At 57.8% G+C, this 16,328-nt stretch overlaps 1 protein-coding gene across 2 annotated transcripts in view; it reads right to left on the bottom strand.

Annotated features, from left to right (window-relative positions):
• Positions 1-9,712, bottom strand: part of FIBCD1 (fibrinogen C domain containing 1) — a 38,477-nt gene extending 28,765 nt beyond the window's left edge. Inside the window, exons 1-2 of one of the 2 annotated variants that reach the window (XM_055270680.2) lie at positions 9,366-9,712; positions 8,679-8,791 (exon numbers count right to left, since the gene is read on the bottom strand). In XM_055270680.2, coding sequence (XP_055126655.1) covers positions 8,679-8,750 — 72 coding nt within the window. In that variant the 5' untranslated portion in view covers positions 8,751-8,791; positions 9,366-9,712. Of the gene's footprint in view, positions 1-8,678 lie in introns of both variants that reach the window. The other variant, XM_063636808.1, reaches the window with a different exon arrangement.
• Between the last annotated feature and the right edge of the window lie 6,616 nt (positions 9,713-16,328).

The raw sequence follows: 16,328 nt of genomic DNA, 5'->3' as shown, positions 1-16,328 counted from the left end.
CAACAGCAGCGATGCTAGAGACAGTCTCGTGCTGTCTCTGGGAACGAGTGCCCTGGGGTAGTGGGCACCCATCACGGAAGGTCCCTTCCAACTGCAGCGGCCACATCCCGTGTTCTGTCCCGCTGCTCTCCAGTCCCCGGGGCACATGGGGGCTCCTAGGCACCTCCTCCCCGCACCCCGCCCCATCCGTCCTCTCTCCTTCCTCTACCTCTTCACAGAGCAGGCCCCTGGCAGAGCAAACAGCAATCCGCTGGGCCAGGTAGCCCTAAGGCCACCCTGGAGAAGACGCCTGCTGCCCTCCAAGGAGGAGGGTGGCCAAGGCAACAGGTGGCTGTCACTCCAGAACAAGCCATATCTCAAAACCGGGAACGGGGCCGGGCGAGGTGGCTCATGCCTGTAAGCTCAGCACTTGGGAGGCTGAGGTGGGCAGATGATGAGGTCAGGAGATCGAGACCATCCTGGCCAACAAGGTGCAACCCCGTCTTTACTAAAAATACAAAAATTAGCTGGGCATGGTGGCACATGCCTGTAATCCCAGCTACTCGGGAGGCTGAGGCACGAGAATCCCTTGAACTTGGGAGGCTGAGGTTACAGTGAGCCAAGACCATGACACTGAACTCCAGCCTGGAGACAGAGCTAGACTCCGTCTCAAAAAAAAAAAAAAAAAAAAAAGGAAACGAAGGGCAGGCGCGATAAAAAAAAACTGTTGGCCAGAAGCCAGGGACGAGAACAGCTTGTGGTGAACGGAGGTGCCAGAGTGTGGCCGCACACGCTCTCAGAGGCCCAGATTCACTGGGCAGACTCCCTCATGGCCCCTGAGCATTACACACAAGGGAAAACTGAGGCCCAGAGAGGGCAAGGGGCTCTCCCAGAGTCACACAGCAAATAAAAGCAGAACTGGGATTGGGCCCCGAGCCTCCTGCCTTCCTCCCCGGGCCAGGCCCCTCCTATGATTGAATTTCCTCAACTCTCAGACACATTTTCCCCACATTTTCAACTTTCTGAATTTGAGACTTGTCTTGAAATGACTTCGTATATTAAAGCGCTTGGAGCCGTGCCTGGCACGTTGTGCTCGCGCAATAAATATTAGGGGTTTTTATTATCCCATGATCAATGTGCACACAGCATCTGGAAGACATTTTTTTTCCACCCAAAGTGTTATTTCTGTGTGTCGTCAATGCTGGGACGCACCTTCTCTTTTTTTCACGTTTTAGCATCTCCAACATGGGGGAACATCTTACAATTGTAATTGACAGCTTGCTTGCTTTCTTAGTGATACATTGAACAGAGATAGATGCCTCTTACGTCATTGTGTCTCACTACCTAGAAGATGAGGCAGAGCAAAGAATCGTTTTTCTAAATTCAAATTCCACAAGGACCTGCCAATGACCTCCTTGGCACCCGAAGAGGACGGGGTGGAGGAGACGTGTGCCCAGACATGCAGACCCCCGGGAAAGAGATCTGCCTTGTTGTCAGGATGCGGAAGAGAGTTCCTTGGCCTGTCCCTATTGTCATGTGGCTGCCGGGACTCAGTGCTCCATGCCTGCCTGGTTCTCTTGGGGCCACGTCCATTCCGGGCTCCACGCATCAAGACAATTTACTCCAGCCAGACCCGAATGCACAGTTCCCCTCCACCAGCTCTGCACAAACTGCTCCCTTGGCCAGCCAGGAGCATCTGCTTCTCCTCCTCCTTTTCCACTGGCCTAATGTATTCTCTTCTTTCAGGGCTCAGCTAGCTGTCACTTCCTCCAGGAAGCCGTCCTTGACTGTTTCCACTCTGCTTCCCCCAGCTTGGAGGGGCTCCTCCTCTGTGCTCCCCCTATTAGGGTGCTTACAAGACAGATTGTTGTGGCCTTCGACTTCATTTACTCGCTCATTCAATCATCTATTCCACATTCACTAGATCTTCCCATAACCAGGCTCTGGGCCAGTTCCTGAGGAGGTATCAGGCGACCAGTCAGCCCCAGCTCCTGCTCCTGGGGAGTCCCTGTTCTATGGACTGGGATTACTGGGATTCTTTTAAGAGACAAGGACTCACTCTGTCACCCAGGCTGGAGTGCAGTGGCACAATCCTAGCTCACTGCAGCCCCAAACTCCTTGGCTCAAACAACCCTCCAGTCTCAGCCTCTTGAGTAGCTGGGACTACAGGCACGCACCACCATGCCTGGCTAATTTTTTTTCTTTTTTAATTTTTGAGACCCCTTACTTTGCCCAGGCTGGCCTCAAACACCTGGACTCCAGCCATCCTCACACCTTGGCCTCCCAAAGTGCTGAGATTTTAGGCATGAGCCACCATGTCCGGTCCATAGACTGTGATTCTTGATTTTTTGGGGTGTCTTGTGAAAGCTGTGGGCACAGCTTCTGAGGATTCAGGGACTAGTGAATCTCAAGTTCAGGAAACTTGCCCTGGACTGTGAGCCCCTCCACAGGTAGGCACCTGCTCGCCGCCTGGCACAGAGCAGCCCCGATGGCCGCTGCTGGATGGACGGGCAGATGGACAGAAGGAAGGAGCTGGCATGGGGAGGGGGTGAAGGCATTCCTGGGACCTACCTGGCTTGGCAGGGCAGAGGCTCATGACCCTGGCTGGGCCCTGGGCCCCGAGGCAGGGCTGCCTCTGACCCTATGCCCACCTCTGATAGCCTGGCACAGAATGGGCAAGCTTCAGGCCATCCTCAGCCCCCAGCCACCTGCAGGTCAGGTGGGCACTGCACCATCACTGCCATTCCTTGGTCATGGACCATGTTCCCATCACTGAATTATCCAAGCAACCGCATGCAGTTGATGCTATGGTTGAATTCACTATGCAGATTGGAAAACTGAGGCTCAGAGAACAAGACCTTCATCCAAAGTCACATGGGGGAGGCACACTGGAGCCACCACCTGGACCCAGGGCTGGGGCACTCTGGAATTGCCAGGGCCGCTAACTGGGCTGTTCTATATTTCCTTCCTCTGCCTAAAGTATGGCCGGGTTTGATAGACAAAGCTTTGTGTCAGCAGCTAAGTCCCTGTCATGCACGCTTCTGGAGTCCGTCGGGAGATACCTTGCCCCAAGCAGCTCAGGGCCGCATCATCGGACTGTGTAGCATTAAGGTCCCCTGGCGGGCGAGGCTGGGGCTGGCATGGCAGAGAGGTCAGCTGTCTCCCCTCTGCGTCTCCCACACCCCTGCCCTATCTTGCACCCTCCTCCCACCCAAGCCCCCTCCCTGGTGGGAAGGCAGAGGGCACCAAAATGGGGAGGGGCTCGAGGAAGCCGCAGGGGGTCCCCTAGAGGCAGGGGGACAGCGGAGCTTGGAGATGAAACAGGGCACTCAGCAGAGGAGAATTAGTCTTCAGAGATCACCTTAAAGATGAAGTACTGTTCGCTTTTATGGGCTGCCGTTTACGTGCCTTGCGAAGAAATCTGCCTGAGACAATAAGGGGGGCTCTGGGCGCTGAGCAGCCCAAATGGTATGCCTGAGGCTGGAGCTGATTCATCCGTCCTGGTGTGGCCGAGCCGGGTGCACTCCCTGGGGGCTGCGGAATGGGGAGGATGCACACAGAGCCCCCAGCTCCCAAGACAGGGCATCCCGGGCAAGTGGGCAGGAGAGAGACCGGGGCCTGAGCCGGGAGCCCTTGGTTCAAAGTCCACTTCTGCCACTGACCACTTGCATGAGCTTCCAGCTGGAGGGACCCAGCTTGGTTCCTCGAGTGACCCTCCCGTGCCCACCCAGGGTTCATGGCTGCCTAAGAAGCCTTGGCCAAAAGGAGGGTAAGGCTCATGCCAGGAGGGTGGCAGGCAGCCCCCGGGGGTGCCTCAGTTACAGGGTGACCTCTGTCCAGGCTACCTTCTCTGAGGCCCCAGCCTTGGGGGTTCTGGGGAAGCAGTGGGGGTGGGGAGGCTCAGGAGGAAGGGATTTGATGCCAAGGCGCTCTGCTAAGCTGGAACACCTCCCTTCCTCCTCACCTCCTAAGAGAGCTAGCTGGCAGGAGTCCCCTGGGGAGACTGGGACCACACTCCACAGATGAAAGTAGGAAGAAGAAAGTCTCCCTCAGGGGAGGCCAGGCCAGGTTAGACCCAGGTGAGCACCCCTCCTGCCACCCACCCCCATCTCCTAAGAGCACCCAGCCCAAGGCAGGCAGCTGTTCTGCATGACAAAAACCCATCCTGGGGCTTTGCATTGGGAAATGGAAAGTTGGAGGTGGAGGTGGCGGGGTCCTGTGGGCTCTGGATCCAGCAGAGGCTTGCACAGAGCCTGGGCGGGGGGCTTATGGGCTCTGTGGGTTGAGGGGACTGGGCCCTGCCTCGGGCCAGAGCCTTGGGGGAATTCCTCCTGTCTCCCCTGGAGCCCACTCTGCTCCCGGCTGGCACATGGCTGGGCACATGGCTCCCAGTAAGGGCCGAACTCTCGGCCCTGGCCCTGGCAGAGGGAGGGTCCCAGAGACTCCCCTGGTGAAGGGCTGGTGGCTCTGCTCACCATTCTGGGGTCCCAAAGACTTAGGAAGGGAGTCTGCAGGCTTGTTCTGTGAGATCTGAGGGGGAACCGCCATCCCGCTGGGGACCCTTCAGCAGAACCCTGCTGAGGGCCATCTGGAGTCTCAGGCCACAGGGAGGGGCGCAGGAGGGGCTGAAGGTGTCCAAGGGGACAAGAGCGCCCCACAGAGCTCCCAGCCTCTGCCCCTCCTCCTGGTAGCATTTGCTCTGAACCACAGAGGGGGCTTCTCCAGATGTTTCCTATAAGGCTCTTGCCCACCCTCCCCCCGACATATAGCTCTGGCCTCCCAGAGGGCCCACCGGGGCCTCAAGCCTACTGGGGCCCAAACCAGCGTCTCTCCACCCCAAACCTGACCCCTCCTATTTCTCACTGGGGGGATGGCACCAACCCCACCTGCTGCACCCGCAAAGCTGGCACCTCCCCAGGCCTCCCTCCCTCACCCAACATCTGGACAGTCACCTGCTCCTGTCCATTCTACCTCCTCAGCCACACCACGCCCCCGGCTAAACAGTGAGCTCAGAAGGAGGGGCTCGGGAAACCCCAAGCCTAGCACAGTGACCTCAACCCAAACCCCAGGGAACAAGAAGAAAGAGGCATGGATCTTCTTTCTAGCACCCATGATGGTTTGTAATCGCCCCTGACCTGTGAGTTTGTTCCCCCCATGAGACTCTAAGCTCCCTGAGGCACAGACCGTATCCACCAGACTATACCTTCTAGCATGAGGTGGGGCCTCCCTAAATAGTCACTAAGTTTAATGCAGCAGGGATTTAGGTTAGACATCAGGAAGAACTTCCCAAAGAGATTTTCTTTCTTCCTTTCTGAAATGTTCTTAGAAATTTTGAAAGCATCAAGAGACCTTGCCTGGGATGGGGTGGAAGTTGACCTCCCTGTAGGGTGGCTTGGGGACGGCTCAGAAACAAGCCCCTCTGACCAGAGGAGACGGTTGCAGAGTGACTTCCTGCCCCAAGCTCCAAGACCAGAAGAATCAGGTCTATTTCTAGATCCTTTCATCTGACAAACTCCAAACTCCTGGCAAATACCGTTTCGCCCTGCCCCAAGGCTGTGAGAGGCTCCTCCTTCTGTAGGGAGAGGGAGGACACGTTAACAAAGTCCCAGTCGGCAACTTGTCCAAGGTCACCCGACAAAGAGTAGCTGAGGCTGCATGGGGCTGGGAAAGATGGGGCCCAAGGCGGTCCCCAGAAATGGCTGCACTTGGACAAAGGTCCTTCAGGACCTCTGGACCTGGGCTATACCCACTCGCAGTGGGTGCTTTCGGTGCCCTGACAACCACACAGCCTGGACACTGGAGTCCCAACTGGGGCTGAGTGGGCTGAACCAAGAAAGGGCGGCCAGCCTCTCTTCCTTCCATCCTCCCAGAGGCCCTTGTCTGCTGTCCAAGAAGACCCAGGTTCGAGTCCCAGCTCCAGCTCTTAGTCTCAGTTTCCTCATCTGTCAAATGGGTTCATCATCCCTGCCACCAAGCTCCTAGGGTGGCTGTGACTAAGAAACGAGAGGTGTGGCCTGTGACCTACTGGTGCTTGGAGTGCCAAGTCGGCATTATGCTCCCAGAGGAAAATCCCCCATTAAAGAGCCTTGGCCAGGCCCCTCTGGGAAGAGCCAGATGTTCAGATGGCGTTTCCTGTTAGGCAGAGAGGAGACCAGGACACAGCCAGCCTGTGGAGGGGACAGGCTGCTGAGAGGCATCCTCCTCATGAGGACACAGTGCTTTACAGTTTGCAAAACACACCAGTATTTCACGTGGCCCCCATAACAGCCCTTGTGAAATGAGGAGGAAGCGAAGACTGCTGCTCCCACTTTACAGATGGTGAAGCCCAGGCCCAGAGAGGGGGAGTAACTTACCCAGAGCCACACAGCATGTCAGTGGGTGAGACGAACCTGGCCACAAGGGATGAGAGAGGGCTGGCCCAGGGGAGGGCAGGCCCAAGGGAACCAGGGCAAGCAGCGCTCTATCTTTCTTCTGACGGTAGCCACAGGAAAGGCCTTGCCTCGTCTGAAGCTTCAAACAAGCCCAGAGCTGGCACAGGGAACAGCCTGTCTACATGCTGGGTCACCAAACGGGCGGGGAGGGGAGGCAGGTGCTTGCTATTGGCCCAGGCTCCTGGAGCAACAGCCCTCGAGCTTCCTCCAATGCCAAGGGGCAGACAGCTGGGCTGTGTGGGGGCTGAAAGCTGTGCCCCCAGGGAGCGGCAGAGGAAGGCGGGGCAGGCCCGGAGGCCTTGAAGCCACATTTCAAACACATTCCCCAGAAGGCACCTCCCCTTGAGACAGACCAGTGCCTGCTGGCCGTCTCCTGAGGCTCTTCCTGGCTGAAGCATCATGCAGTTCCATTCAGCAAACACTCTCAATGCCTGACCTAAGCTGCCTGGAAGGAATGGAGCTTGGGCCCAGGGAGAGACCCAGAGATGGGCTCCAGAGGAGGGTGTGTCCAAAGGGATCTCCTGATGCAGGAGGGGCCCAGGACAAGGCAGCTGAGCGGCACAGGCTAAACACTACTAGAACTTAGAGACACTGCCACAGGGCATCAGGGAAGGCTTCCTGGAGGAGATGGCAGCATTTGAGCTGGGTTTTGAGTATATGTAGGGTATCCCTGAGTGAAGGGGTGTGTGTGTGTGTGTGTGTGTGTGTGTGTGTGTGTGTGTGTGTGTGTCAGGCTGGGGAAGCAAACAAGATGACACAGAAAAGATCTGGAAATGCAGCGGCGTGGTGTGGGGCCCAGGGTGGGCAAATAACAAACAGTCACTGCCTGTAAGGTACCAATGCGAAGGCACAGTATGCCAGGCTAGGGATGGCCTTGGAGGACAGGTCTAGAAGTTAAGACAGTTCTTGCTAAGGGGGAGAAGTCAGATCTCAGCAGGAGGGGACTTGTTATTTGGGGGTGGCTTAGGTGCAGACCTGACCCAAAAGAGGGGCCCGACCACCCCTGAGAAGCAGTGGGCTAGGTGTGTGGTTAGACCAGGGTTCGAATCCCCACTCTCTTGCCAACGTGCTGTGTGACTTGGGCATGTTCCCAACCTCTCTGATCCCTGGTCTGTGATGTGGGAACGCACTGGCCCCCAGCCTGCTTGGAGAAGTGTGGTAGTGCCGACGAATGGGAAGGGGCTTTGCAAACCGTAGAGGGCTGGGACCTAGTGCCACAGCAGTGTCACACCAGGAAGAATGAGCAGGCTGCAGCTCCTGAAAGGTAAGGGACCACCAAGGGCTGCCCGAGCCGCCCCCTCCTGCAGCTGCAAGCACGAACTGTTCCTTCCCCAATGACATCTGTCTGGGAGAAATTTAAAATTTAAAATGGGCAGCCCTATTCTTTCCTCTCCTTGGTGAGCGAGAGGCCTCCTCGTTTTCTCCTGCCTGTCCCAGTCCCTTGGCAGCCCAGCCCGGGGCAGCCCTGGGGCTCCCCTCTGCCTCGGCTTCCGGACTCCAGCCCCCTTGCTGGCCAGCCCAGGTGCTCTCCCCTCACCCGCTTCCACCGCACAGCCCTGGGCACCCTCCAAGCCCCACCTCCACTGCCCCTGAAGAGGCAGGAGGAAGGGAGGAATGAATCAGCCCTGGAGCACACAGACAACGGTTCAAATCCCGGCAGAGCTGCGTGGCCTCAGGCAGGAGCCAACCATCTCTGAGCCCTGCTTTCCTTGTCTTAAAGTCAGAAAATCACAATACCCAGCGTTCCTGTAGGAGATGAATCTTTATTGATCCCCTGCTGTATGCAGGGCCCTGGCTAAAGAGGGAAGGATGCAGAGGAGATTCAGGGGGTCAAGTTCAGGACCAGGTGCCTGGCACAAGGTAGCGCCCAGAGTGGAGATTTTGTGGGTAGTTAAGATGCCGATTGTAGAGGTGAGGAAACGGGGACTCAGCATGGGGGCTGATTTGTCTGTGGACACACAGCGAACTGTAAGTTCCCGCCTCCCTCTGCACCCGCGTGCACCAGGGGGCCGCTGGGGGTGCGGGGACGCGGGAGACCTGGCCCGCAGCACGCGTGGCTCCTGCAGGGGTGCCGCCCCCACCGAACCTCGAGTTCAAGCCTCGGCTAGGGGAGGAGGAGAGGAGGGTCCCCATCCCGATCCGGGCCTCCGGAGCCTCGAAGGGGTGCGCCGCAAACTCCAGCCCCCGCAATGGGTGCCCGCCCCGCCGGCCCGAGCGGCCACCACCTGGCCAGCCGCCCAGGCTCCGTGTCCCAGCGCCCGAGCGTACCTGAGGCTTGTCGCGCGGCCGGTCCTCAAGTTGGGCAGCGCCGCCCATGGTCTTCCACCGGTCGTTGACCATCTTCCGGCAGGACTGGCGGGGACGCCGGGCGAGGCGCGCCGCTGAGGAGCGCAAAGGCGGCGGGGTGGACGCGGGCGCGGGCTCGGGGGCGCTCTGTCCGCCGGGTCCCCGCCTCTGTGACCCGCGCCGGGGCGGCCCGGGAGCTGGCGGGCGTGTGCGGATGAGCGCGCCGCTGTGTGCGGGCGGGAGCAGGAGCGGGAGCGCGAAAGCCGCCAGCCCAACGCCCGCCGCTCGCGCTGCGCGCCGTCCCCGCTCCCGGCTCCCGCGCCTCCCTGGCGCGCTCCTCTCCCTCCTCCCTCGTCCCTCCTCCCTCCTTCTCAATCTCCGCATCTTTTCTGGTCTCGGACTCTCTTTGCTTTTTATTGCTCCCCTCGGCCTCCCCCGACACACTCACACACCCGCGCGCGCTCACACACGCGGACTTGGATACTGAACTCCGCCTCCGAAAAGGCCAAGGGAAAGGAAGGCCGAACTGGCCCCCAGATAACGCGGCCAGCCGAAGGGCAGCAAACAGCCGCGGGCGGCCCGGCTCCTGCTGGCTCCCGGAGGGGCCTGAGAGCCCCCCGGCGGCGCCTCTGCACAAACTTCCTCCCGGGCGGGACTCGCACAACTCACCAGGCGCGGAGCGGGCCCCGAGGGCGCCCCCGCTGGGCGGTTCGGCGTCTCCGGGGAGTGGCGCGGCGCTCCTTCCGGCTCCCTCCCGGCCCAGGACGCAGGGCTCGCCCCAAGACCCAGGCAGTTTCGGTGGGGTGCGCCCCCTGCGGGCCCCCGAGGTCTGGGTCCAGGTCCCGGTCCAGGTCCCCGGGCAAGTGCGCCCAGCTGTGGGGTCTCCAGCCCCCGGGGACCTCCCTGCTCCGATCCCCGACGCGCGAGCCTGGTCTTGGGGGCGTCCCAGTCCGCGTCCGCAGACCTGTGCCCTCGCGCCGGCGGTCGAAGAGCCCACCCGACGCCCCTCTGCCCGGGCGGGCCGTGGGCGAAATGGGGGTCCCCACCACTGCCACAGCCGCCGGCGCTGCGGTCGCGAGTACCAGCCGCTCCGCGCTCGGCCGCGCTCCCGGCCGATCGCCCGCGCTCCCCGGCGCGCCCCGCGCGGTCCCAGCCCCCGCCTTCTCCTCCGCCGGGAGGGGATTTGTGCCGGGAGGGGTCTTCTTAGTTGCCCCTTCCCACCAGCAGCACTTTTAAAAGCATTTAATCCGCCCAGAGCGGCCTTCGGAGGTAATTGACAAAGTCCTTAATCTGCACGGCGAACGAGCTGCTATTGTAGCTTCCGACCGGGAGGCGCCCACACTGCCCGACGCCGGGCTCCCCTCCCGCCGCCCCGCCGAGCCCGCCGGCCGCCCCTCCTCCGCCCCTTTCTGCGGCCCCATCTTTTTCTGCTCCCCCAGCTCCAGACAGACACCCCCGTTCCCCGCCCCCGCTTCTCCCCAAAGCTGTTTTCCGGCTCCCGGGGCGCCTTGGCCGCCGCGCTGTTCCCTGGCACCGTCTCCGTCTCTCCCCCACTGGCTGCCAGTCTGTCGCCCCATCTTCGTCCCTCTCCCGATCCCTCTACGCGACCGGCACTGGCGGGACAGACTGGCTGGGGGTGGGGGCCGCGTCCAGCCTGGGCTGGGGCACTCCTTGGGCCCCGGAGCAGGGGACCCTGTGGCCGGGTGCCACCCGAGGAGACTGCCACCCGCCAGGCGCTGGGTTCACAAACCACCAGCTGTTTGTCCCCAGCCGCCTTTTCCTTCCAGGACGACCGCTGGCCTCACCTGCGGCCCGATCCCGGCTTCCTGGACTGAGGCGGCCCGGGAGTTGGAGAGGATCCCACAGCAATGGCTGGGAGTCAGGAGACCCAGGTTCCAATCTCTGGCCTCTGGCTCTTTCTCGCCCCCCGGCCTTTCCTATGAATTCAGAGGGTCAGCAGGTGATCTGGAGGGCCTTCAGACTTGGGAAGAAGGATGTGGTGGAGGGCACAGGGCCCTGGCTGTGTGGCTGAGGGCAAGCAACATACCTCTCCGAGCCTCAGTGTCCCCATGTAAGCCAAAGGGTTAACCGCACACGCTTCAGAAGGGCTCTGCCACAGTGCATCACAGCACCTGAGCAGGGCAAGGCTCAGATGTTCCTGCTGTGACCTTGGGCAGATTCCACGTCATCCCCAAGCCTCAGTTTCCTCGTAAACAAGGACTTGACTATTGGTGGGGAGTGGCGAGGTTTGCAGGCCCTTGTGCAGTTACAGGCACAAAGCAGGCAGGTGGCAGAAACGCAAGGCTCTGATTCCACATTTTTGGGAGAGGATGTAAACTCCAGACGCATTTGTGCACAGATAAAAGATCACCCTGGGGGTGGAGCGGGGGTGCGGGACTGAACTGAGAACCCAAGGGAGGGGTGCTAAGGACCAACGGAGGAGGTCTTCGACGTGTGCTCAGAGCAGTCAGGGAGGCATCCTGGGATGGAGGGGTGTGAGCCCGCCCCCAAGGCCCATGAAGGCAGCATCCAGACGTCTGGGTGCTGAGGGAAAGGCATTTCCAATGGCGGGGCCGCAGAAGGGAAGGCGGAGCTCGGGGAGTGACCCGGGCGCACCTGGGCAGGTGCAAACCGGAGGACCGGAGGACGCTCTGGAGGATCGCCGCCCAGGCCTGCAGAAGCGCGGTTGGACAGGTGAGCGGGGGCCACCTAGCGGCTCCTCCTGGGAGTGTTGGAGGAGGTTGGAGGTTGAATCGTCTCACCTGCTCAGCCACAGGTTCAGCCTGCGGGAGTGCCTTACGTGTGTGTCTTTGGGAGCGGGCCTCACTCTGTCACCCCCTCTGTGCTGACGCCTCTGCTCAACACCCCAGGAGAAGGGTCAGCCGTGATGCAGGACCGGCATGAGCCTGCAGGCGTCTGCTCAGCGCTTTACACACTGCACTCAGCCGACACACTTAGGACATCGTTCTGGAAGAAGGGAGGACCGCCCCCATTCACTGGAGCCTCCGAATTGGTGGAGAGGAATAAAATGGAAGTGGGTCCCTGAAGCCAGTGCTGACCCACAGCCAACATCTGTGCGAGAGAAAGGGCAGCCGACCCCACAGAGCAGACAGGCCCTCCACCCTCGGATTTCCCTTTGACAAGGCTGATGGCCACAGAGCGCTGGGGGCGAGCTTGGCTGTGCTCAGCAGATGGGACAGGACAGAACCAGGGCTTTCCAGCCAGCCCAAGACTGAGCATTCCTTGCCAGGGACAAGCCAGCACCTCAGGGTGCAGGAACACAGGACCGGGAGGCTGCATGGGATTAGACTCGAGGTTGCCTGGTAACTTGTTCACTCTCTGCGTATCCCCTCACCTCCCTCTGTCTGGCTCACCAATTCTGCCTGTTCCTACTTTGCCTTTCCAAGGCCACCTGGTTATGATGGCCCCACCAATGGGCAACTCCTATCTAGGACTGAACCAGGCATATCAATCATAGGTGGCAGATGGCCCAAGACAGCTGTCCTTGGTCAGGTACCAACCCATCAGACCTTGGTCAGCTCCAATGTGGGGTCATGGCTGCTGGGGTCCTAATGCAGGACCCCTCCCTTAGCAGGGAGTGGGTGCAGGGCAGGCAGTATGGCAACATGGGAGGGGTGGAAAGAAGAGTCCATGGGGAGACAAGGATGAGCAGCAAGGGACATAGGGGGACAACATTCAGGGTGCCAGCCATGACCAACAGCCACCTGTTGGCAGCACCCTCACGCTCAGCCCTGTGCTGGGCACCTCATATCCTCCCAGCCCCCTAATAAGTGGGTACTATTGTCCCCATTTTTTGGATGAGGAAACTGATTCAGAAAGGTAAATTACATGACCTGGGTAATTGTGTAATTAATAAGATGATACGATCAATATGGGGCCAGGCACAGTGGCTCACACCTGTAATTCTAGCACTTTGGGAGACGGAGGCGGGTAGATCATCTGAGATCAGGAGTTCGAGACCAGCTTGGCCAGCATGGTGATACCCCATCTCTACTAAAAATACAAAAGTAGCAGGCGTGGTGGTGTACTCCTGTAATCCCAGCTACTCCAAAGGCTGAGGCAGGAGAATCGCTTAGAACCTGGGAGGCAGAGGTTGCAGTGAGCTGAGATCGTGCCACTGCACTCCAGCCTTGGCGACAGAGCGAGACTGTCTGAAAAAAAAAAAATCAATATGGAATTACCATTTACCAAACATTTCCATGTGCTGGATACAGCAATACCATTAACAATACCATCTTATTTCAAGTAATCTTCACCCAAGACCTGTAAGTGTTATTAATAGCCTCATTTTCTAGATGAGGCAACAGAAGCTCAGAGAGGTTAAGTAACTCGATCAAGACCACACAGCCATTGGTGGGGCAGAATTTTTTTTTTTTTTTTTTAAGACGGAGTCTCGATCTGTCGCCAGGCTGGAGTGCAGTGACGCAATCTCGGCTCACTGGCTCACTGCAACCTCTCGGGTTCAAGCGATTCTCCTGCCTCAGCCTCCCGAGTAGCTAGGACTACAGGCACATGCCACTACACCCAGCTAATTTTTGTATTTTTAGTAGAGACAGGGTTTCACCATGTTGGCCAGGATGGTCTCGATCTCTTGACCTCGTGATTTGCCCGCCTCGGCCTCCCAAAGTGCTGGGATTACAGGCGTGAGCCACTGCGCCTGGCCGGTGGGGCAGAATTTGAACCCTAGTGTGTGCACTTCCAGAGACTATCTCTCTTTCTTCAATACCTCGGTGCCTCTTGGTCTGCCAGAGCTGGGCCTGAGCCACCCGGTGAGCGCGCTGAGCCAGCAGGCAGCAGGGCTTGGCGGACGTGGGCAGAATAGCCAATGTGCCGGTCTCTCGGGGCCTGGGGGACTGGCTGGCCAGAAGGTCGGGACCTCTGGTCCCCATCCACTCAGCCTCTGCCCCGCACTGCCAAGGGCACTCAGCTCTCACCATAAAGCTGTTTCAACTTAACTCTGACAGTCACATTTATCATTAAAAATAAATGTATCTTGGCTTCCTATGGCGTGGAAAGCTACTGTGCAGTGATTCAATGGGCTTGTCACCCCTCACGGTTAGGCACGGGGAGCTGAACGACTGGATGGTCTCCAACGCCAGCTCCTCATTTTCTGCGGCTGGAACCAGAAATGTACAGTGGGCTGACATTTAATTTAGAATCCAACATACCTTGACATAAACCCGTAATACAAAGGCGGGGGTGGGGGTGGGGGCTGCCAAGCCTGGTCGGGGGTGGGGGGAGTCCAAGTGACAACGCGAATTTCTTTCTTTCTTTCTTTTTATTTTGCTTTGTCAACATTGAGTGGTGATGACAGACGAGAGGCCGTGACCAAAGGCGAGAATTAGCACGGAGAGAATGTGTGTGTGTGAGTGTGTGTGTGTGTGAGTGTGTGTGTGTGTGCAGCCTTTGTGTCAATTCATGGGTGCATGGGTGGTGGGTCTGTGCCCCAAGCCCACTGGGATGCTGTGTGTGGCATCTTGCGATGTGTCCGAGGCTGGGCTGTTAAGGCTGTTAAGGCTGAGGCTAGAACCCAGGAGCAGGACAATGTGGTCACTCTGGGTGAGGACAGCAGCTGCCAGTTCTGTCTTTGTGTCCCTAGCCCTTCCCGCAGGTCTTCTAACACAGTCAGTGCTCAATAAATGCAGAGCAGGAAGAGGAAACGTGATTTTAAAAGCTGGATGCAGAGTTCCTCTTAGGGAGAAAACTGGCTTTTTTTTTTTTCTTTTTTCAGCAGAACGTCCTGATGGACTATTTAGGTGTGAAAAGCAGAGGCTCAAGGCTGACCTGGGAGGAGAAGCTGTAGGAAACCCAGCAAGAAATGCCCAGGTGGAGGGGTGGAGGGGAGAGAGCATGAGGTGGGGGGCAGAGCCCCCAGGCAGTTGGGGTTCCGGGGAGGGACCACAGTGCTGGGAACCACAGCACTGACGTAATACATAGCAGGGGATGTTTGCTCTTGCATGGAAAGTGATTTTCAGCGTCATGCTGCAGAATCCCATCCGTTATCCTCCAGTCCTTGGTATAAAGTCCACCCTGCTCAGTAGTCCTGTGTTGGTGATGGTTTGGGGAAATGAAAAGGGTAGGCCCTGCCCCACACCAAAGTCCAGGAAGGGAAGAGGGAGCTGTCCAGCACAGGTGGGGTGGGGAGAAGAGGGGTCCTATCGGGACCCAGAATTCAGACCGAGCAGGAAATCCAACCAGGGGTTGAGGAGGGAGTACTGAGCTTGTATCACTTCAATCTGCATTTTAGAGACACATTCTAACCTCACAGATGCAGAATTTGGGGACTCCTGGGCAGCTAACACTTGGGGTGCAAATGTTTCTTGTTGAATGAGAGGAACTGGGTGTAGTAAACGAAATTCTTGCATGGAAGTCTGAATACAACCAGTGGCCGCATCCCGAGCAACAGACAAGAGGCCAAACTTTCAAAAATGCTGTGTCTTCTTCTCATCCTTCTTTTAGATTCTGTCTACCAGATTTCCACCATCTGAAGTCCCTGGGGTGCAAATCCTGTTAGCTGTTAATTCTTCCAGCTCTCATGTATGGTGGCTTGTTGTGTCACGTGTTTTGCAATTTTGCATTGCGCGTTCCATCTTTGTCAGAGCTTTATCTGTGGGAATCAGTGTGTCTAGGCCGGGAGTCCATCTCTCCCTGAGGGGTGAGCTTATATTTCCACAAGGCACCAGAAGACACTCCAAACCCAAGACTGCTTGAAGTTTAGTTCCCATCTTGCATGTAGAATAAAGTCAGATCCAAAATATTCATGAGAACAGGCCTGTGGTTATTAATTTATGGGAGAAATTTTTTCCTTGTCATCTTCCTAGTTTCCTTGTCATCTTCCTTTTTCCCCTGCAGAGAGAATTTTCCTACTCTGCCAGTTCACTGAGGGTGTGGCCCTGGTTCTTTAGGTTGGGTCTGGCTCCCTGCCTCCTTGGAGCCTAAGGCCTGTGTCCTGGGCGGTGACACGCAAGGACATGGTGCCCATAACTGGTGATCGCCTCGGCCTCCATGGCTTCAGCCCCAGCTGCTCCGGGTTTCACGCTGCTCTTTGTTCACAATTTGGCTGTACCTTGAAAAGGACCCAAGTTATTGTATCCACGTTTTTGTTTGGGTGTCTGGTCTGCCATATTGTTGGAAGCAAAAGTCTCTTCTTCTCGAATGCCTATTTTTATTTTCTTAAATTTTAAAGTCAAATTTACGTACGTTAAAATGGACACATCTTAAGGGTAACATTGGGGAGTTTTTTGTTTTTGTTTTTTGTTTTTTTTTTTTGAGACTGAGTCTCTCTCTGTCGCCCAGGCTGGAGTGCAGTGGCGCAATCTCGGCTCACTGCAAGCTCCGCCTCCCGGGTTCACGCCATTCTCTTGCCTCAGCCTCTCTGAGTAGCTGGGACTACAGGCGCCTGCCACCACACCCAGCTAATTTTTTGTATTTTTTAGTAGAGACGGGGTTTCACTGTGGTCTCGATCTCCTGACCTCGTGATCCACCCACCTCAGCCTCCCAAAGTGCTGGGATTACAAGTGGTCTCGATCTCCTGACCTCGTGATCCACCCACCTCAGCCTCCCAAAGTGCTGGGATTACAAGCGTGAGCCACTGCGCCCGGGCCATTGGG

The sequence above is a fragment of the Symphalangus syndactylus genome, chromosome 3 (genome assembly GCF_028878055.3).
Source record: "Symphalangus syndactylus isolate Jambi chromosome 3, NHGRI_mSymSyn1-v2.1_pri, whole genome shotgun sequence".
Classification (NCBI taxonomy): Eukaryota; Metazoa; Chordata; class Mammalia; order Primates; family Hylobatidae; genus Symphalangus; species Symphalangus syndactylus.
Note: the sequence above shows the minus strand (reverse complement) of the source record. Positions and strands in the feature narration are given on the sequence as shown.